This window comes from Protomyctophum bolini (assembly GCF_963924005.1).
Source record: "Protomyctophum bolini genome assembly, chromosome: 12".
Classification (NCBI taxonomy): Eukaryota; Metazoa; Chordata; class Actinopteri; order Myctophiformes; family Myctophidae; genus Protomyctophum; species Protomyctophum bolini.
Window position 1 is genome coordinate 5606980 of NC_137873.1, and position 23808 is coordinate 5630787.

The 23808-nt window shown below is 41.6% G+C and overlaps 1 protein-coding gene across 1 annotated transcript; it reads right to left on the reverse strand.

The window, feature by feature from the left end:
- Positions 1-715: 715 nt before the first annotated feature.
- Positions 716-13309, reverse strand: ap1m1 (adaptor related protein complex 1 subunit mu 1). The gene is made up of 12 exons (XM_080777650.1): positions 13150-13309; positions 11835-11991; positions 11587-11654; positions 11339-11469; positions 10763-10910; positions 9495-9621; positions 8857-8999; positions 8379-8450; positions 7918-8076; positions 6486-6611; positions 2138-2213; positions 716-1487 (listed from the first exon to the last, which is right to left on the reverse strand). Exons 1-12 carry the CDS (start codon positions 13189-13191, stop codon positions 1465-1467), a joined length of 1272 nt encoding a protein of 423 aa, XP_080633776.1. The 5' UTR covers positions 13192-13309; the 3' UTR covers positions 716-1464.
- Between the last annotated feature and the right edge of the window lie 10499 nt (positions 13310-23808).

Below are 23808 nucleotides of genomic sequence, written 5' to 3' on the forward strand. Positions count from 1 at the left end.
CTCGCGGTGACTCACAAGACTATCAGAATCCTTTTACAAGACAAACTTATAGCATGACCTCATATGGGACCACTGCCGTCTGGCTTTGACCTGAACAATGGCCCATTTGTGCCGGGGCCATCTTACGGTGCCTGTTGAATATGCAAGAGGGTTGACCGCAGCTTGAGTCACGTCCTTCCCTGCTTCTCCTGCAACGTTTACGGAATGCTGGCGCCAAATAACTGATGACATCACGACCCCTGGGTATTAAGAGCGGCACTGTTTCGAAGACCTCCAGGATTGAGTGGAAAGAACCATCGAGGGCTGGCTAGAGCCACAGTCCAGGTTCAGGAACACCCCCTTCTCACCCGCCCTAACTCATTCCCCTCCATTCAGCATTCCACACTGGTTTGTGGGACAGGTGCCTACATGGGTGAGGTTATTCAGTTCCTCGCCATTACTGAATGCGTGCTGACAAACCCCAATGACATCAGAAATTAAATGACGCAAGGAGGCGTTGGAAATATTTTCTCTAAATAGATATTTAATGATTTAAAACGGCGCATGTTTACAGACAGAGAGAGGGTAACAGGTGCAGGAAGGGGGGATTGGCATTTGGTTTTCTGCACAACATACTACAGTAAACTGTATGAAGCACATGGCTGTCTGTATACCAAGCTGACAAATTGAAATAAAAAAAAAAGACCAAATGTGAAGTAAATCAATGCACTAGCACTTATTCAGAGGCATACTTTATTCACAGGTCTCACACTCATTTTCAAAGAGGCGCTATAACAGATGTTGCCAACGTTAAATTACAGTGGTCAGATAACACTGAATTGAAGTGCATGAACATACACCAAATATATACAAATAATCAACAAATAATGACAAAACACTGTTTTCACTTACAAAAAAGGAAAATCTAACCGCTGAATGCATTACTGACCTGTGTGGACATAATTGCTGGGACATAAAACGTAAAATGACCATCTCCTTTACCAACCCTTTGACCTAATGAGACATACAGGACTTTGTGTAACACTGAACTGAATTGCTTGGATGTAAACAGTACAGCACCATTCCTTGTTTCCGCCTTTGTCTTATGGAGCCACACAGTAGTCTGACATTAGACCTAATCTATAGTTGCACGCTACTGTCATCATGCACGGGAAATAGCAAATCTACAAGCTCACAACGCGTTGCGAGCTCGTAGATAGAATATTTTCGGTGCGCGACTCCAGCACGCAAGTATAAATCAGACCTTACAATCTCTGTGAGCCTTGCTCGACCAAAGGCTCCTCCATACATTTGCATCGATTACAAAAATCAACATGACTAAAAGAAATGTGACAAAAAAGAAAGTTGACACAGGGCCGCGTGTCATGGACTGACACCTGCCATGTCGCTATTGCACATTTTTAGCGACATGACTCGGCCCCCGCTGCGTTCCACCTGCCCACTGCAGGCTGAGGCCCCGGTCGGCTACTGGGTTCGGAGTTGATAATCTGAGGAGGAAATGGGACAGCCTTAATCAAATGGACAAAGAGGGAAATCAGAAAAAAAAAGAATAAAGTGGTGGCAGCTGATGCTTTCCACCCAGAATGAATGGAACACAAAGGAAATGAGATGAGGATGTTTAGCAATTAGTGGCAAGCGACATTAGTAAAAGGACAACATGTGAAATTGTGGTTAACCCATTTTGACCTGAGATCAGATTCTAAAAATGTCCTTCTACATCCTGACAGTTTTCTGAAAAAGCTGTTTCTATGTCAGTCGTTCTTCGATTTTTTCAAAAATAGCAGACCTACAAGCTCGTAGCGCGACACTCGGTGGCGCGCTATGAGCTTGTAGATCTGCTATTTTTCAATAGCTAAAGCATAATGCTAACGCCAAAAGGGGTTCCCGCCCAAAATGGCTTAATCTTAGTAAGGAGTCAGAGTTCACTTCAGTCAGTGAAACAAAAAAGGAAAAAACTTTCTTGCATTTCACTGACATTGCCACATTGGCCGTTTGTTCTATAATATATCCTGTTTTCATAGAACTGCATAAGTTCGGATTTGGTTCCCATCGCATTGCACTGTATTGCCCAACTCTTACCCAATACCTGACCATGTGGGCATTCTGCACATGACTTAGTGAAAACTGTGAAACCTACCACCGTTCTGGGTGATGTATCGCACCCATGGCAAGGCCTGGTAACCACTCTTCTCAATGATTTTCAGGTAACGCACCTGTCATGGGAAAGCAAAGACAGTAAGCCATTAGTGCCCCTTTGAATTGACTTGAATGGGGTTACGTCAGCAGGTGCATCAAACTTACATGCTTGTAATAATGAGCCAAGCTATTTGTTACACAACTTTGTAACTTCTAACTAAACAACGTCCTGGTTGTCCCTGTTTTTTGGGCTTGTCACTTTACACATTTTCAGAAATAGACAAAATAGCAGATCTACAAGCTCACGACACAAGCTCAGAATGTGATGTGTTGAGCTTTTAGACCGGCTATATTTCTGCACGACACCGTCATACAACAAAGTATACATAGGGCTTAGTGCACTTGCTGCTTCTATAAGCATTTCACATTGCTATTGCTAGAAATTAATTAGTATTCATTTTCTAATACATGAAATACATAAATCCAGTCCATAACAGGTGGATTTCACATGTTTGTAGTTGAAGTGAGAGTGAGAGTGTTTGCAATACATGAGGAAGTGTTGTGAAGAGTCATATTGAGAAGAAGGAAGCCGTTTCCCACAAACGAGAGCTGGCCTCTGCTTTTTGGGGACACATGAAGCGCTTATTTAGATAACTGTACTCTCTAAAACACCAGAAGGAGTGAAAGATATACAGTACATGTCAGCAGAATGGAGTTACAACTTTCACAACGCATGTTTCATCAGATACGGTATGTGTTACCACACATTTCAAAGTAATACAGTACACAAATGCACTGATCTGGACACGTATCTACTCGAGAGTGCACATGCACACTTGCAGTAATCTAACGTTTTTACATTTAATACATTGTTGCAGTCTGCATGCAGTTGTTGCAACTTGTTTCTTAGTGTGAGAGTCCAATTCTTAGTCATTTGTAAAAAGTAAAAAATATATAATATACTTTCTGCCACTTTCAAATCAAGACTTCAATTTTTGGAGGGCATGCAAGACCAATTACAAAGCGGAAACTTGCACCCCGAACAAACTGAAATCCACTCACTAACCCACTAAAGTTCATGCACGTACAACTGTGTTCATAACATGCAGGATGGTAGCAGCCGAGACCGACACCATCTCTCTCTCTGGGAGACGACGGGTCCATGGCTCCGTCTCTCCTGATTTCCAATTCCCGTTCCCAGCCGAACCAGGACAGACAGGGCTGGAATTTTGTGGGTCAAGCGGTTGGCAGGCCACTGGTAAGGCCTTGCTATACTGGCCGCCTTGTCATTACCTTCCACTACACAGTGAGGTCATAGAGAGGGAGAGCGCTCCTACACCAGACACATGACGACAAACACGCAGACGCGGGATCACCGAGGCTGCCGGCGCAGCACTTCTCGCCAAAAGCCGAGAGCCAAACATGCAACCGGCTTGACCGTGGCACTGTAGTCAGCAAAAACTGGCATCAAAAGCCGTCCTCCGCAAAATATCATTATGGCTTTAAATTGCGAAGGGAAAATGAAGATGCTAGTTGTATATGGCCAACTAAGTACAGGCTACATGTGTGGCCTGGTGGGGATATCAAGCTCTTGGTAGGCGTTACAGCCAATGAGTTTGTTGACTTGTTTGGGGTCTCTACTTCGCCTAGGCTAGGGGGGATTAAAAAGCATTGGGAACTATGCTAATAAACTATAGCTTTCCTCTCATCAACGCACTTGCAACGTCAAGAGCTGACTGGTTATGTAGCTCAGGTCTATTTCTAGTTAGATTCCTAAGGGGGAGTTACTTGCATCATGCACATTTCATATGTGTGGACCCCTACATTTAGTGGTGGACTTAAGAGGAACTTTCTCATGCTTTGATATTTGCATCTGTCTAATTAAGCTGGAGTGCGTCTTCTCACACGTAGAGAGTGGTGTTACTGGTTGCATTAGTGGCTGAGAACAGGTCTATTTGGGCCCTGTAATAAGAAAAGGCCACTGACGCGGCAACAGCAGTTTGATGGGAATACGCTGCTCGGCGGTTGACCTTCGAAACCGCAAGTGCACACAAGGGTTTTAACGAACATCAAGAAAAGTGTTTTTAAGTTTAAACACCAAACGGTTGGCACTCACTCAAACGATGGGTTCGCTTCATTTTTGACAGACAGTCCGGCTACAGATGATGAATGTGTAGATGTTTCAATAAAACTTCCATTAGAACCCGGAGCAAGATTTCTTTAATGCACACCTTGATATTCTTCAACTAAGAGAAGCATTTGTCGATGAGACGTTCTATTTTAAAACGTTATACCGAGTGTAATTAACTTTCAAGTTAATATAAAAATAAATAATCAAAACAAATTATGTTTAGCAATAGCATAATGATCTTATATTTATCAGTAGTAATGATAAGGTGTTCCTTATCATTACAGTAATGAGTAGTAGCAATGATAAGGTGTTCCTTATCATTACTACTCAAGACCATACGTGACTACTGTCACGTATGGTCATTTTCTCTCCTTATTTCTGAACATCTGCTCGTGAAATGACTAGGGAACATTTAAAATAAGAAGGGAGGGAAAGGGCATTATTTCTTTCAGCTGTCCAATTACTTCAGAAAATGACAAACATTTTTATACTGCCAAAACCTCACCTCAATTACATACATTTTAATTAGCTTTGGGTTTGCTTCCTAGTGGGCTGCATAATGTCCATACAATCTAATAATATTTTGTTTGTGGAAAATATGACTGCCTACATTTTCTAATGACATACAAAACGTAACCGTTACTAATGGTTTATTATAGAATTCATGACCGCATGTGTGTATGCTGTAGAGTGAAAATGTACCGATGTGAAATCTTTTATAGCCGATCATATGACATGTTGCCCGCTAAAATATGAGGAAAAGATTCAGTGCTAATTTTGTCATAGTTTTCGATCCAAGATATAAGTTGTCCCTGCAAACTCACCGTAATAATTAAATTAAATCAATCAATTTATCTATCAAAATTGCTTCCTTGCCTCCCCTTTTGAGTAATAACTGTGAGCCACCTCCCAGATAAGTAGCATTTAAATGAATTCTCAGAGGGTAGTACATGAGGTTGAACTTAATTGCTGTAAATTCACAGATGTTGCTTATCAACCCACTAGCATCGAGTAAGCCAGCAGTGCCTCGTATGATTTCCCGTTAATGTGGATTTCTGATCATGATAACAAAGCCATGCAATGGTAAATGGGCCATGAATAATGTAAAATAAGAGGTACAATTATAGCAATGAACCAGTGAAAATCACCATCAATTTCCGAAGTATTTTCACTTATAATATATTTGACTTTTTTGGGTGAATATTCAGATACAGTATCGGTGAACTTTGAGCAGCAGCAGGTACTATTACAGTATGTACTGATGTGCCACATAAGTGAGAAAACAATATTTTGTCCTAAGGTGGTGGTGGTCAACTTTCTTGTACTCAGAGAGTACAACTTATGTTATCTATGTCAATTTATTTCCCTCAACCATTCAAAATGAAGTGACAATGTCCAGAGATGGCACTGCTGGAATGGCAAAATCCTGTCCTGTAAAATAAGACACTGTCACTGGGATTAAAGGAATTACACTGAGCAGTTCTCCTCTGGCTTGCAGAGTGCATTCCTTCAACAAAGATTTGTATACAGTATTTATCGTCCGGTGATGTTTCTTACTCTTTTTTTCAAGATATGTGTAAATGAGTTGCCACAGGGATGCCGTTAACATTACACCTCTACTGCCCCCTTTGGACAACAACCTCACCAACGTAAAGAGCTGAGATTCTAAGCTGCAGCACACATTTAATGGTAGGAGAAACTTAAGAGAAAGACATTTAAAAGGTGCAACCCTACGACTGACGTTAGTGCCTCCTTCATACCTGTACTGTAACTGCTGACATAACTGGTTAATTGACTAATGTAATTACATAGTTGCTAAAAACGCACAGAGATTACTTTTCTTTTATTGTGTATGTATGACACATTATGAAAGCATGGGCACACCCCCCTGTCATGGACTTACTTTCCTCACTCCAATTAATGAATACAAAACATAACCTTTCATTTTATATATTGTGAAATATAGTCCTGTTTCTCGGTATGTGGTTTAAATTGAGTCATATGCATACTTTAATTGTTGACCAGTTCATCAACTACTTTTTGGCTGACTTTGTGAAATACATTTTCACACACAATCCTGAAGCCAGGTTCGAGTATGCACGCATGCATGTTCGTGCGTGTGTATGAGAGAGAGAGAGAGAGAGAGAGAGAGAGAGAGAGACACAGAAAGAAAGAGCAAGAGAGTGATAAAGAACAAGAAAGAGAGAGTGAAACACACCTGAATGCCTGAAGTGGTGAAGTAAGGGATTTCAAACTTGACACTGATTGGCGGCTTCCCCTCCTTGTCCTCCGCTTCAACGCTGGGCAGGCCGAAGTGAGCACGCATCAAATACTCCTTTCCACCCTGTTAAGAGTCACACAAACACTTTTTATTATATTATATATATCAGGGAAGTCACCAGAGATGCTCATTGCTCAGAGTCAAGTTTATTTTTAAACAATTAATCACCATGAGTCTCAAAGACAGGGCTTCACAGTCCCTCAAATTTGTAGCAAAAAAACCCCACCAAAATGACATCCCCATTCCCCTGTCCTTAGACCCTCAATTGACTGAGGAAAAGGAGAACGCGGAAACCCAGAGAAAAAAAACACAACAGAGAGGACCTAATTCTAGGGTGGATGGATGGGTACTATAGGTGCTGACAGTGACAAGGAATATCTAGAAGAGGTAGCATCTCCAAAGCCTTACTTGGATTACAACACAATGTCAAACTAAATTAAGTCCATAACGTCAAGCTGGTCATCTAGCCTCCTCTGTCTTCAGCCTTAAGCAATAAGCATCAAGCTCATCAGATCAAGACCTGATCAAGATCTGATGAGCGTGACACTGTTGTAAGACACTGAAAAAACAATCAGTTTTGAATCGCGTGGCTCTTCCTCAGATTCTCCTCCTTTTTAATAATAATGTGACAAAATTTGACTGCCATTGGATTTTTTTTCGTTTTTTTTTCATGTCATTTGAAAGCAGGGAACCATGACTTCAAATTTACATATTGGTTGTTCAGTTTGACCCACCAGTTTATTATAAATCCTGATCGCTAAAATCAATTTTTTTTATAGCGGCCGTTGCTAGGCAGCTCAGCGCTCCCGGACATGTTTTGTGCATGCATTCACTTCCTTGTTGACGGGCCGACAAAATGTGCTATTCTTTCTAAATCTACGGCGCTGTCCATGGTTTTGATCAGAATGCCGATGTTCTGTCCTAATTTCTGACTTAACCAAGCATCTCGTTTTGGAATATTAACACTTCTAACGAGAGATCAGACATATTAGCGCAAGGTCGTAATGGAACATTATAGGGCGGGACTTTTCAGAGTAAAATCTGCCTCATCTGCTGGGCACTCTAGCGCCTTTATTTTGAAAGATTCCGGGGGCAGACAAAGTGTTAAAACTTCTAAGGGCTTACCGTCCTAATTGAGACACCAGGTTTGCTTACATATCACACGCACGTGCGCACGCACACACAAACAGAATTACACTTTGTAATAGCTTTACAAACGTGATCATGATCGCACGGTTAAAAGGCTATCCAACAGCAGAGCATAATTTACAATTACAATTTAGGCATTTAGCAGACGCTCTTAATCCAGAGCGTTCACAGAGTTCACAACCGCTCATCATAGTCATGAGTCATTAATACTCGTACTCACAGGGAAGGACTTGATGGACCAGACGATCTCGCTGTTCTCGGGCACCCACTTCACACTGCCCACTGTGGTCTTAAACTTGGGCGAGTCTGCGTCCGTTGGCACAGGAATGTGGATCTCTACATTGTTGGCTGTGGAACGCCTTTTGAATTGACTTTTGGCCTGAGAGAGAGAGAGAGAGAGAGAGGAAACAAGCAGATCAAGTTTGAAATAATGGTGCCACCGTACATTACAAAGAGACCCGGATCAAATAATATTTGCATATAATTCCAAGGAGATGTTTAACCTTCTTGTAGTAAGAGTAAGGATATTTTTTGGAATCACAGGGAAGTATTTGAGTCCATTTCCTTTGGCTACAAACATCCAGCACAATATCTTAATAGGGGATGACGGGATTACGTCTCTTATATTATATTGAAAATACAACTATTGTAAATTATATATGGCAGCAAACAGTGACAAACCTTGATCATGTATTCGATTCGACTGTGGGAGTGCTTCTCAATAACAGACTCAATCCAGATCAATGGTTTCACCTGAGACAGAACAGACATTTTCAACTCAGCATATCAGTTGTCATATTGAACAGATGTCAGTGTACAATACATTACAATGTCACCCCCTAGTGGCTTATAGATCCTACTACAACCAATTAACAAAAACATGTACATTACTTTGCACAGCCATGACAGCCACAGCATGGCCTTAAATATAAATATACAGCCCTGGCCTTCACAAAACCTTTCATGGTCCCCTTGTACTACTTTTTTTTTTTTTTTTACATATTTACCAACCTGACAAATGCTTACATTTGTAAATAATGTCTGAATACAGGACATGGTCCACATTAACCATTCATTTGTTTTGGCTCTTGTTCTCCATGTTAAATACAAGAATTCAACTACACTTTGCCAACAAACACACAGTAATAATGCAACTCACATGAGTGTTGAGGCGGTAAGACATGAGCTCAAACTCGCCATCGGGTGGAATGAAGGAAATGGTGCGGTCATTTTCAAAGCGAGACAGGCGAACACACTGGTGGAATTTGACATCCTCCAACTCCACAGATTTACTCTTCCCTCCTGAAGAAAAGATCATTTAGTAGAAGAAGTGTATTGTATTTGCATTATGTTGGCTACTACAAATTGGAACCTGGATCAAATCAGTTGGTAAAATCACCCAGCAGTTGATAGGTGTGGTAAGGTATAATAGCCATATACCGTGGCTATGAAGTCTAATATTGTTGTACAGTTCTAAAGTTATCTGGGGCTAAACTCAGCATACACTGTATGATTTTTGAAATGTTCTTTTACTACTTGGCAGTTGTCAAAGATTCATTTGAAAGCTCAGAGGCTTTTCAAATTAAATAAACACATGATTCCAATCCCTGCCAACGTTTCTCTCTGTCATGTTGTTTTGAAAGTGAGTTATAGGCACTGTCTGTTGTTCAGACCCACCGATCTGACCTCTACGCCCATATATAGGCATTGTACCAATGTGGTACTCCTGAGTAGATTAAAACAGACACCATTGTTGCCTGTTTGATCCAGGTCTGTTATGAGTGTAGTTCAACTCACGTCCAGTGTTTTCAAACAGAACCTTGTCATTGAGCCCCAAGCGCAACTCTGGCATCCCAGAGAGGAAGACTCGCATCTTGATGGAGCCAACAATCTCACTACGTAGAACATTACCGTTGGCACTAACCTGTGGAAGAAAGAAAGAGAGAAATGACAATATTTTAATGAACACAAAATAGATTTTAGCTTATTTTCACCATATGGAGACTGAGACTGAGTTGAAAACTACTGTGTAATTTTCACTTTTGAGATATCAGGCTTTCTGATGATTTGGTTTAACAACTACAACTCTATCAAGAAAGCTCAACAGCATCCTTTCTTCTTAAGAAAGCTAAAGGATTTTACCCAACATAGTAGCGTGCTACATAGCTTTGAGAAAAGTGCGACAGTGTGGGTCTTAACTTGTTTTATGACCATGGTACAGCATTGTTACTACTCAAGAACATAAGCCCTATAAAAGAATAGCATGCCATGTGAGTACAGTGACTGGCATTGAACTCCAGACCTTAGCTTCAAAGAGAGCTCTCTGAAGCTTAATTCTTCAAATCTCTACACTAACGACACATAAGCCCCAATGTTACATGCGCTGTATATTTGTTGAGCTAGTTATGTCTGCTAACCTGAAAAAAAAACTTTTTCCTAATTACTTTCAGCTGAAGCTGTCATTAATGAAATTGGACGTTGAAATGTCAGCAAAAGTACGGCAATGTTCCGTCTTCATTTCTGACTTAACCTAGCATCTCGTTTGGAATATAAACGCTTCTAGAGAGAGTTTAGATGTGAGTTTAGTGCGACGTAATAATGGAGATTATGTCTCCCTGTTTTGGGGAGTAATGGAAGGCGGGGCTTTTCACTGTAAAATCTGATGGACACGCCTTTATTCTGAATATTCCTGGGCAGATCCAGTATTCACAGCACACATTTGCCCTTTTCTCCTGCTTTTAAATGGCACCCATATTTACAACGTTGTGCATTGTTTTTTTAAAAGCATGTACGTTAGGACTGATGTGGAGAAAATTACAGCATTATAAACTTGCCACCAGTAAAGACTGCCAACCGCAACAAGCCAATTGTGAAACACAGTGTCAGCAACTTCAGGGGCTTTGAGGAAAGCATCCGTCTGAAGTACTGAGCATGTCCCCTGTGGTGTGACACACACACACACACACACACACACACACACACACACACACACACACAGGAAGTTTACAAAACCTCAACCACTATGCCTCCAGCCGCCGACGGCTTCTAAAAGCATTAGTTCCTACCAGGAGGTTGACCGACTCTATGACGTCCAGGAAGACCTCATTCTTCCTGTACTTGATACCCTCCGACCTCCAGGACACAGCATTGGTTACTGTGGCAGGGGGACGTGGGGCACCTGTGTCCAGCTTGTGTCCCTCCTGGGTAATGTATCTGGGAGACAACATAAGAATACAAAACGTCAAGCAAACGAAAGAAGAACTAAAAGGAAAACATCAAAGAGAGGACATAGCTCTGTGTGATTACCAAGGATGGACCCGTCTGACTTGTGGCTACAATTATTGGAGAACACTGAGAATGCCTAAGCTTGTCTGCTTAAAACGACAATCCTCTGATCAAAAGGTCAGCCGTGCAAGACGAGGGAGAAAGATCCAAGTTTGTCGTTCCCTGACTTGGTAAAATATACATAAATGATGTCTATCACTCAGCACTGACAGATCAGGTAATAACACTTAAGCCCCCCTTATGACATCATTGACATGTAAGTATCAGGTATGGCAGTAATATGGACTAAGGAGACGTTTTAGCAGGGCATATATGACATGTGTCAGTCAGTGTGACTGAGAGGATAGGATACACACTCTTGGAGGATCTTGCTGTCGGTGGTCTGGGGGTATCCAAAGTCCATCAGCTCGTCCATCAGCTCATATATAATAACAAAGTTATCTCGGATGCTTTCCTCTTCCAGCTCCTTGAAATACTCAGAGAAAACCTGAGAAGAATAAAAAACACCTTTACAAACCTCAATACATGACTACTGTCATAGAATGAAATGTATATACGGGATAAACCTGCAGTCAAACTGCAAGTTAAAGAACTTAAGTCCTACCTGGATAATTTTGTACAAAAAAGAAAACACCAGGGAGACGCTAGCATTTTTCTTGGATGTTGCGACCACTGAGGGCATAATTGTTAAGAAAAACAGGCCCGGTTTTAGACAACAAATATGCTCATGCTCCTAATTTACACCAAGGTTCTGTGCAGTGCAGTGAGTAAAATATGTAGCCAAGGGCTTATCTTCAACCAGTTGACTAATTTGCACTAAGACGTAGAGACTAGAGAGCGTATTAAGGATACAGTAGAGGTTGTTGTGTTTGATCCACATGAATCGGACTCCTCCATGGGCCAGGATGGGAGACAGGGCTCCCTCCTCCTCTCTGTCCATCAGAAGGGTCATGAAGTGTTCAATCTCTGACATGTCCACATCTCCTCTGTAGTTGCGGCACACCAAGACCTGAAACGAACATGATCATAGTGACTGTGTGTTTTTTTTTAAGTAATTGTAGTGTCTGATGTATTATGTATTGTATTGTTCTGTTGTCTGTTTATATAAAAAAAAGAATTTTCTTTGGAAGTGCTCATTTTCAATAATGCAACCTCATGCTGCCTCCTGCATTATGTGTCATTTCAAAACAGGTGGTATGCACTATGCAGGGCCTTTGAATGATTTGACAAGCGCTTCCAAGCTTCCAAGATTTTCGTACAGCTGCAATGTTGGTGAGTTTAACATAGTTTAATATCCTTTCCCCCTCACTGTATATCTTTCTTTTCCCTTTTTACCTCCTTTATGATGAATTCCTGTTCTCTTTTTTTTTTTTGCTATATAGAAGTGTATATTTGTACGTCTCTAAATGTTTTGATGATTTGAACAAGGTGGACCCTCTTGTAAACAAGTGTAATGCTTTATTGGGTCGTCCACTCACAGTTAACAGTCTTTGTATTGAGTTGTGCTTGAAATGTACTGTAATTCTGCTGTTAACTGTTAATAAATATTTCAATCAATAATCAATCAAATACAATCCGATCTTTCTGTTTGGATGTATGGGCTGTCAGTGGCTGGTGTTGGAACTCTAGATTCAACCCATTAAAAAAATCTAGTGTTGCAAATTGCGGCTAGCTAAAAGGATAACGCAAAAGCCCTTGTTTCCATTGTGGTCCTGTGTATTCAATTCATCAAGGGTGCTATAATGACGTTATAGCCGCCGCTCATCTTCTGTGACCTCACCCAACGATCTAGCTCGTCGGGTGAGGTTACAGATGGGACTAATAATGATGACGTTGGTAATGCCGTCCGTTACTTTTGGTGGTCCTGGCTGGCTGCAAAGTGCCACCCTCCTCAGAATCCTTATGGTGACTGACAGCTGTTTGTCAAGTGTTATTGATGATAGTTATTATGTCAGGTTGGTTTAGCCACAATGACTGTTTAATGTAGCCCTGTTGTTGCCTGGCGGAGCCAGAAACTCAACAGTTACCCCAAAGAGCTACCGTTCCGGTGACTTCAAAGGCTTGGGCCAGCGCCACATCAAGCTGTCAGTGAGGAATGCCACCGAGCTATAGCTACTGTTAGCCTAGCTAGCACATTAGCTACGTAGCGTCGGTCCGGTTATCTTACCTTTCCTTTTAAATCCAAGACATACACGGCGCTTGCAGACATCTTGAACTAAGTATACCGCTACAGCGGTTGCATATACAAGTTGATTTTTTATTTATTTATTATCAGGCTTTATGGATGATGTCTGTCGTCTGAGGCTAAATTCACACAACCTGCATGAATCATAATACTGAAATGAGAAGAAAAAAGGATCCTTCCCCTTTTTGGGCAGCCACCCACTGTCAGCCTCTGTTTCAGTGCCCTCTGGTGGATAGGAGGGTGCAATACTAATATATCATTGAGCTTTATGGTAATTAGTTAGTTGATTTTTGAGTGGTGCAACCACTCCTACAACCAGCAATGTCCGTGTACCTGTTTGTTTGTGTACCTGAATGAGCACAAGTATGTGACTTATTTATACCAGTAGGGGGCGTCAGAAACAGAGAGAGGGGTAGTGCTGTGTCTCTAATGAGAGAGAGAGAGGGAGGGGGGGGAATTGCAACACTCAGTTCATTTTTTTGAGTGGTGCAACCACTCCTACAATCAGCAATGTCCATGTACCTACCTGTGTGTGTACCTGTGCACATGAGCCTGAGTATGTTACTGATTTATACCAGTAGGGGGCGGCAGAAACAGAGGGAGGGGTAGTGCTGTGTAATGAGAGAGAGAGAGAGAGGGGGGGGGGGGGGGGGGGGGGGGAGAGAGAGAGGGGGGGGGGGGGGGAATTGCACCACTCAGTTCACACGTGTGTGATTTTTTTTATACAAAGTGCTTTACATTCACCCTGTGTGTGTGTGTGTGTGTGTGTGTGTGTGTGTGTGTGTGTGTGTGTGTGTGTGTGTGCGTGTGTGTGTGTGTGTGTGTGTGTTCGTGTTGGCACTAGAGGGAGTAAGTGAATAGGACAAGGGCTGGAGGGAAACGCTTAGGACAGCCAGGGTTCTTTGACACCGCCACAGTATTAAAAGTGTAAAAGGAAATACAAAGTAATAACCACATGCATTAACTAATCAGGAATGCTTATAATAGCCAGCCACATACCATTGGTGTGTGAACTGTGAATGTGGGAAGTGACTAGTGAGGACGCTGGCATCGACTGTTCGCCGCTTCACCTCCCAATGTATGAATGAATGGACCATTGTAAGCATGTAGTGAATAGAAAAGCGCTATAAAAATGCAATCCATTATTATTATTATTAGCCTATAAGGCTCTTATTCACCAAAGAATAGTGAAAGAGAGGTGAAAGAGATTTTTTAAGGACACCCTTGTTGTTTATGATAACAATAATAATAATAATAATAATAATAATAACTATAATAATCATAATCATTATTCCTGTTTTGTTGTTGTTGTTGATGTTACAAGCATTATGACAAGCCATTTTGGATGCCATTCTTCCAATGTTATATAACACGTTCTTCCACTGACAGGAATGCCTTTGACGTCATATGTTTATTTTTGGACGGTCAAAGAATAATTTTAATGACTGGCTCACACCTTTCTAACACCTGTGGTGCTATGTGCAAAGACAGTTGTGGATCAAAATAAATAGGCCTAAATAAAAAAAAATGTAAACGCATCATCATACTCACCTGGATATACAGTTTAAATGGATTCTATGTTTTGCTTTGACAAATAGGGGATATCAGATGGGTGTGTTTTGATACATTTTACATATAGTTTGTTCACAACTTCACATAGTTTCATACACTTTAATATATTGCTTCTGAGTTGTCGATCTTGTAAAGGCATAATAAATTGTTCACACACCCCCCCCCTCCTCCCATCACAACAAAAAGCCTCTGCCAAACCTGCTCCACTGCCCCTACCCTGGCTCCTGCACCATAGCCACACAGCGAATAATAATAAAAACAATAAAAGAAAGGGGAAAAAAGAAGATGCGGGACAGAAATATGCATTACACACAGTAGCGTAACTGTAGTGTCCATGTTATCAAATGTGTGACTACAAAGTCACACATTTTCAACCTATCTTCATATCTTCACTATTAAGGCTTATTATAACACACCATTTTTGTCTACTCTGTCTGTGTCTCAGACGAGGGCTGTGGACACTCATGCTTTAAGTGAGAAAAATGCACTAATTCTGTTGTTGTAAATAGACAATTTAGGCATTTAGCAGACTCTTTCTTAATCCAGAGCGACATTAAGCAAGAACAAAAAGCATGGCAATACATCACATACATAAAAAGTAGTTCATCGTGAAACATGCGTAAGCTGAGAACGTAACAGTGGATGAAACTTTAAAGTGCTATATATCTACATAAATTGCTACTAATCCACAACAGCATGGGGTTCTGGTCTGATGAATGTATGGGTACTTGTCCTCTGTCCCTGGAAACACAATGCTTTCATTACATGTTGCACATGTTTGAAGGATGCTTAGTCTATGACTCAGTCATAGATACCTGGCTATCTTTCAGCCTAGAGTGCCACCTCTGGACTGAAGGCCTTACACTAATCACAAAGCCGTTAACAGGAACAAGAGAAAAAGTATATCTCTGCTGTTGGGAATAAACCACCTAACTTCAAAATGTTCATTTTTCCTGGAAATTAAAAATATTTTCTTTTCAGGAAATGAAGAAAACCTTATATTTTTAAGACAAAGCAATACTGCCTCATCAACGTTGGTCTTGTGACTTTATATATTGTCAATTCATTGCATTAGAGGGGGAGAGGTGGAGTTAGCTGCTTTTTACTACTTTTAATTGGTTAAAATTATCATCATCCATCCATCCGTCCGTACGTACTTACATACATACGGTACATACATACAGCCACTGGTTTACAGGCAGTTAGAAACCTCTTCCAGACACACCCGGACAACACTAGACCAGACAATGCCATTTTACAACTATTAGAACTTAGTCTCAATTGCAATGATTTCACATTTAATAACAAACACTATTTACAGATAGAGGGCACAGCTATGGGCAAGAAATTTGCACCCGCTTATGCCAACATTTACATGAGTGAGTGGGAGAGAGAGGCCTTGGCAAAGTGTCCACTACAACCCACCATGTATTTCAGATTTTTAGATGACATCATAGGGCTCTGGCCACACACCTTACAACAGTTTGATAACTTTTTACAGATCTTGAACACACACCATGCTTCCATAACCATCAAACACATAATTCATCCAACAGAGATTAACTTCCTGGACACCACCGTATTTTTTCATACAATAGACCAGACACATAAACGACTACTGACAAAAATATATTTTAAGGACACAGACACACACGCACTACTCCACAAACACAGTTACCACCCAAAGCACACTTTTGCAGGCATCATCAAATCACAAATCATTCGGTTTTTCAGGATTTCATCCAATAGGGAACACTTCAATCAGGCCACACACACACTCTTTACAGTCCTCCGAAGGAGAGGTTATAGTAAAAGACTTTTACGTACCATCAGGAGCAATGCCCTGGCCTCTCTCTCCCCCACCCAGTCACTCTCCACCAACACTCTGCCTCCTACCCCTAACCCTCTCATCCCCAATTCTAACCCTAACCTCAATCCCAGCTTTCTTCCCCAGCCACCTCAGAGCATGCACCCGCATCAGAGGCCCCTCTCTAGCGCAGGGACAGGGACGGACCTGGACGGGGCCCACACATTACCCTCTCCTCTATGTCTTCCCTCCTCCAACTCTTCTTCTCTCACCATCCAGGCCATCGGCTCCTCTACAATTAAAACATTACTCCCATTCATAACCACATTTTCACATACACTCCAACCACTTCACCACAAATTTAAACAAAATTTCACCACTACACAACAATCCTTGCAAGCACATCAAGTCATTTCAGCACTTAGAAGGAACAGGAACCTGGGAGACCTCCTTGTGCATTCCAAATTTTCCACTTTACCTCCCAAGCCCCCACAGCCACATACACTCCATTTCAAACCCCGCAAATTCATCAACAACCCCCATAGTCACACTTCCTCCCCCATCACGGACCCTCTGTCTCTGACCACACCCAATATAGTCTACATCATCACCTGCACACAATGTCATAAACACTACATAGGAGAAACCGGACACACACTAGAAACACGACTCAAACAACACTTATATCACATCAAACGAGCAGACATACACACAACCCTATACACACACTTTCAATCCCATTCTATCGCTAACCTCATCATTTCAGGTCTGGAATGTGGAGTCCGATGGACCAGTGGACAGCGGAAACTCATGGAGCACAGATGGATTAAAAAATTACTAACTGTAACACCCACTGGTCTTAATGAAAGAAGTTGATTTTTATCTCTTTCTGTTCTTTTATCTGTCCAATCAATAAATGGTTTCCAGGCCTTGCTGTGAACTTTTACTCCTTTATGGTTTTAGGTGGTTTTATTACTGTCTATTTTTATATCCATTTTACCCTTGGGTTTTAGAAGACATTTCGGACATTGGTTTAGGTATGCGGTCTAGCTTAACTTGGACTCAGGGGGGTGGACGCCTCTGCCTTGCATAGTCCCCAGTGAATAGGCATTTTGCCCTTCACTGGTAACCTTATTTTGGATTTGTTTTAAATATATGAAGGTTTTATGGGCTGGGCTTTTTACTAAAAAGCCCCCCCTTTTAAAATACTACACACATACATACATACCCACCTACATACATACATTTCAGACGTTTTAGCAGTTTTTAAGGACCCACTTTTAGGCCAGTGCACCAGAGCAAGCTTTTGCCTTTTTTTAAACCCCACCCATTTTAACCAAATACATACATACATACATACATATACTACACACACACATACATACATACATACCTACATACATACATTTCAGACATTTAGCAGTTTTTAAGGACCCACTTTTAGGCCAGTGCACCAGAGCAAGCTTTTGCCTTTTTTTAAACCCCACCCATTTTAACCAAATACATACATACATACATACATGCTCACCGTTTTTTTTCCAAAAAAGATGGTCAAGAATCATCAGTTAGAATGCTTCGGTTCTATGTACAGGTATAGGCTAAATTTGCAATGTGTGTTTTGCCATATACACTAAGGGACGGGTGTATACCTTCCCAAAATCCCTACGGCAATTATTAATTTGGGGTCCTATCTTACGGATAACAGACTACATGAACTTCAGGTGGAACCGGCATCATTATGAATTAACTAGAAAAGTGTGGTTGCCGCAATCACGTACATAGGCCCCTCCCACTAACTTTGCTAGCACACACACGCACACACACACACACACACACACACACACCGAGCGACAAAAACAATCTTCATCCTTAGATAGCGAAAGTATACTGTCGTAGATTTAGATGAATCACAAGGAGAATGACAAGGATGAATGAGAGTGAGTGGAACCCATGCCTTTCTGAAGTAATGGCCGTTCCATGTGGCAACACTGGATGTCTGAGACAAACATGACGATGTAACCCAAGGCATGAGGGAGAGGCAGTTATGGAGAGAGCATGTGTACATTATAGAAGAAACGTACTGCTGTCTTTCACTATAGGTTCCTAGGACAGAATGTCTATCCTGTAATACAGGATTAGCTATAAGCAGGTGTCGACAGTTGCCCTGTCAAACGTAGAAAAGAGGCTCTGTGTTGTAGATGCTGTCAGTTGCAAAACTGAGAGGGCGTGTGTGTATTCATGTGCACGTGAGTGTGTGTGTGTGTGTGTGTGTGTGTGTGTGTGTGTGTGCGTGTGTGTGTGTGTGTGTGTGTGTGTGTGTGTGTTCGTGCGTGTGTGCGTGCGTGCGCACGTGTGTGACAAATCGTGTGTGTGTGGGGTGTGTGCCTGTGTGTGTATTTCCCTGCCTGCTTTTGTAGTATGCATGTAGTGGGTACAGTACTTGGAATTGCCAAGTTTCAGTTCTCAGCATACAGTATACAGCTGAGCTGACCACGCAGCTGTGAACACTGCACTGAATCCAATAAATTGATTTTACAGCTTCAGACCTCTTGCTACTGCCCTTGAGAACTAAATCTGCATACATGAAAATGTGATGTTATGCTCTGTGTCATGTGGTTGAGAAAAATGCATACAAGTACGTACATGACACAAAGCAAAGCAAAGTTACTATATTTACCCAGGGTAACTGGACTAAGCTCAAGAACTTGTTTACAGCCAGGCGCTGCTCATAGAACATTTCATGGTAGGGGTTCAATGCCTTGCTCAAGGGCACTGCTCAAGGGCGGTGGTAATTTTAACGTGGCGGTCCGGGGATACGAACTATAGCGACCTTCTGATATCAAGAGCGCTCCGCAAACCGTTCGGCCACCGCTGCCCCTAGAACACACTATGTTCTGACAATATTACTGGGCATATATAGGGCCATAGGCCATTAGGCCATGCACAAACCAAGAGCTCAACAGATATCCCGGTTCTGGGCCAGTTTCTCCAGCTGTCCCCATGTGAAGGGACAGCTTCTGACAGTGTAAATGTATGATGTTCTTTTACATCAGTGTAAAAGAACAAATTGCCCAAGGATGATGATGATGATGATAATGTTACAGGGGGGAAATACACGATCCAAGTTGCTGTCTACTTGTTTGGTCAATTTATGACTCTGTTTCAGCGTGCAATATTGCACCACTTTGGTTACCCTTGAACTTTGGTTGCAGAATCTCCGACCCATATCCATCTGGACCATTTGTCTGAGAATGTCTCATACCCTGATCATGTTTTAATACTCCCACTGTCCATGTCTGCCCGTGTGACCGCCAGTAATGTGTTCCGAATCTGGCATCTTTGTCGCATCACAGAGTGATATTATAGCCCCTAATCACTTGCATTGCTAGAGCTAGCTAGCTTGATGTGTTATCGTCAAACATTGTGTAATGATCAACCATTACATGATCATTCTTCAAAAGGAGACAACCCTGTAATGCCTGCTGTGTGCATGTTCTTGGTGAGGTGGTTACGCTTCTTCACATTACATTTTGGATATGTTCCAACTTCCAAAACAAATTCCTTTTATGAAATAGCCTGAAGGGCCTCACCTGATGATCTAAGGGTGCACACCAGTTCATATTAACCTAACTTGTCAGACCTAGCCATGCTTAAGCTGATCAGGAAAGTCTTATAATCAGTTCTATATACAAAGGACATACAGCGTTGGTTGCGACCTTGTAGTGTTTCATTTAATGTTACTTGTATACTTTTTAGGCCATATGTATGCTGTCTATCTTGCATTGTTTTATTGTTTTCTTTTTAAGATTTTATTGAAAGTGACAATCAGACAATCAGCCGTCCGTCCGTCGGTCCGGGAATCGAACCAGAGGCTGGAAAATAATGGGGTGCATTGCTTTGTACAACATTGTACTGAGCTAGCCGTAGCTGAGCATAATGCCCCTATAATCACTCAGCAACCTTATGCCTTATCAACGTCTTTCAAATAACTGTCTGCTCTCTCCTACTTATCAAATCCAAACAGTTACAATTGTCCTTCGAGAAACATCCTGCTCTCATCAACCATCTTCCCTATTGACTGTCTCTCAGTCTCGCTTGGAGACAGTGGGGGCTGTAGCATGCCACTTGGGACACAGGCCGAGGTTTGATCAGCCTTGGTCGTGTCGCCTGGAGGAGGGTGTCTGTTGTAAGACCCAGAAACACTTTACAACACTGATGATGTGTCCAGGTTTATGCATCTGTAGATGTTTAATTTACTCTGGGAGTGGCAGTACCAGTGACAACCAGGGACAGACTCGGTGACGACCACGACGAGTGTGGTGACAACTGGAGAGATAGAGGATATGGCCCGGAGAGACGGTAATATGGGGCTAGGGTAGTGAGGTTTGGCAGCCCAAACCACTTCCTCTATCAGAGGAGGAACCAAAAGCTACAGGCTGCAGTAAAACCTGCAAGGAGGGTTTAAAATCAGCCTTGAGTGTCGCCGAGGCTGAGATGTGGTGCTGTTCAGTAGCAACGACGACGCAACACACAGAAGGATTCTGCACTTCTGATCAGACGAAGGAGGAGCCAGGCCCGGACACCCACAGTGCCAGGGGCCTTTTTAGTGTCGCCAACATCTCATCAGCCATATTCCCTATTGCCTGTCTCGCAGGAGACAGTGGGGGGGCTGGGGCTGTAGCATGCCACTTGGACTCAGGCCGGGCCGGGTCTGATCTGCCTTGGTCGGGGTCGCCTGGAGGAGTGTGTATGTTGTAAGACTCAGAAACACCCAACGATCCCAGGTTTACAACACTGATGATGTGTCCAAGTTTATGCATGAAGTTATGTTTAGGAATAAGGTTAGTTTTAGGCATATAGTTTTACTGAGGTGACGTTTAGGAATACCCGTCAGCGTTTCTAACTATACTAGAACTGGACTGTCGCGTTTAATCCACCCGACACTGAAACATATATCTTCATTACGTCACCATCGTAAACCAATTATACCCTGGCATTGGTACATATCTTCATCACATCATGGGACATACGCTTCGTAGCATGACGGAAAACATACCTGCACGCAGTGCACGGTCTGCTTCCGCATGTACAGTGCCAGCATATGACGTCATATCATTATGCTGCTAAGGGACATCGTAGCACCTGACTGATAACATTACTTGCACACTCTGCTTGCACAAGTAAATATATATAGTCAGGGAAATCAATGTCATGGATGTCTGATATTATGGCTACAACTTCAGACCATGAAGGATTTCATACCTTAGCTTTATCCAAAATAGAGAACTGTAACTGTACCGTAATTTCCACAACAAACATTTTGAATGGTACATTGAATATGTTCTGGTGATACAGCATAACAATCTATTGTCTTCCATGGCAGTTGATTTGCCTGGAATAGTACCACAGTGATTTGTATATATGCCACTATAAGAATCTTGTAGGCAGTAGAGGGCACCTTGCATTGTAAGATACAGTACATATATCAGGGTTCATAAGCCTTTCCTTTATCTGGAAAATAATATTTTATTTTAAGATTTCCCTGGGAAATTTCCCTATACATATCAGAGAAATGTACATTATGAACGAAAGATGTTTGTTTTAATTACCCCAGAATGGTTAATGTCATGTTCAATTGATTGAAATACATGTAATGGTGTTTTAATACTGTTACTGTAGGCCCAAATAATACTGGAATAACAATTTTATTAATTCTGGTATTAGTGGTTATAGTGACAGTTCACAGTTCTAGTTATAGAATTTATGTGTATTTATGAGTGTCGTGCAACTGTTTGCTCAATTTGCATTGGAAACAAATCACAGGCTTTCTTGGGTTTGAAATCCTCTTAGCAGACCTTGTATTGAACTGTACTTTCTTTTTTGCGAAAAGTATTCAATCAATCAATCAATCAGGTTTCAACTGTCAACTCACACTTGACAGCACTGTAGCTGATGCTGTGTAGTGTACAGTGTCACTTATTTCTTAAAGTGTTCTTCATGGCACACAGTGATTGGCTGATTGGAGGGGAGTGGGTCATGTGCGTCATCTAAGTTCATTGTGTTCTCATTCTTTGGCCATATGTGTCGGCTAATCGCACTTTTCTGTGACCCTTTCCGTTATGGGCGGCTATTGCTTTTACACATTCCACAACACCAGGGAGGCACATGTCTACCTTTTGCTTCTAAGTAAATCTATCATAAGCTCTTAATGTCATCGCCAAACCATATTTCTGTTATTATCTGTTCATATCTCTAATTTGTGTTTATTTGGTCAAACTTGGTGCATACAGCCATGTGCAACAATTCAAAGTTTCAAACCACACCCAAAGTCAGACTCTACAGAAACAATCAATTGCAAGCGGCAGGCCAATAATCAACCATATCAACCATATGAAATGGAATAAACCTAAGCACAATGATTTATGACTCCCACCATCTTGTGACCATTATATGGCCCGTCACTGCCATTATTTACTAATGAAAGACACCATAACAGAGGTGTCACACTCCCAGCAAAGGCCTTTAAAACTAGGCTCCAGACTTTTCCAAAACAAACTGGTCAGGCTCCTACTTGGCCTCACCCCCGACACCCCTGCCCACTTTGACAGGCTGGAATGGCTTAGGGTCAACGACAGAGTACAACATCTTGCAATGGGTCTGGTCCACAAGATTTGATACACCACCAAGATTGACCTTTGACTACCGGTATATAGAAGTGTCTATTTGTACGTCTCTAAATGTTTTGATGAATTGGACCCTCTTGTAAACAAGTGTAATGCTTAATTGGGTTGTCCACTCACAGTTAACAGTCTTTGTATCGAGTTTGTGCTTGAAATGTACTGTAATTCTGCAAACTGTTAATAAATATTTCAATCAATCAATCAATCAAAGCACGTAACAATCTCCTCAGAATTCATGGCAAATTATTATCTGATGCCGGTACATAAAATATGTACCTGATGAAGACCACTCTGGTCAAAACATTGCATGAATAAAATTCACTTGGTGTTTTCAATAACAATAAAAGCTGGGACTTAAGGTCCCTGCACACAGAGCGTGTTTTTCTGATTTTTAGCGGCGTTTCTCCATCGGTTTTCCAAAAAAACACGTCCAGTGTGCAACCACCTTCATGTACTACCTTTTTACTCCTTCTACTCCTACAGTCTATACGTTGGTCAAAATCAAGAAATATCATTGGCTATAGTCTATATGTATGCATTCATTATAATTGTTATTAAATAAAGAAAAATATTCAGCATAGA

Coding starts and splice junctions, on each gene's coding strand:
- ap1m1 (XM_080777650.1), bottom strand. CDS start 13,191: ATGTCTGCAAGCGCCGTGTATGTCTTGGATTTAAAAGGAAAG. Junction 11,655..11,834: donor CAAACACAACAACCTCTACT/GTATCCTTAATA, acceptor TTATGCCCTCAG/TGGTCGCAACATCCAAGAAA. Junction 9,000..9,494: donor TCTGTTTGAAAACACTGGAC/GTGAGTTGAACT, acceptor TCTTTTCTTCAG/GAGGGAAGAGTAAATCTGTG.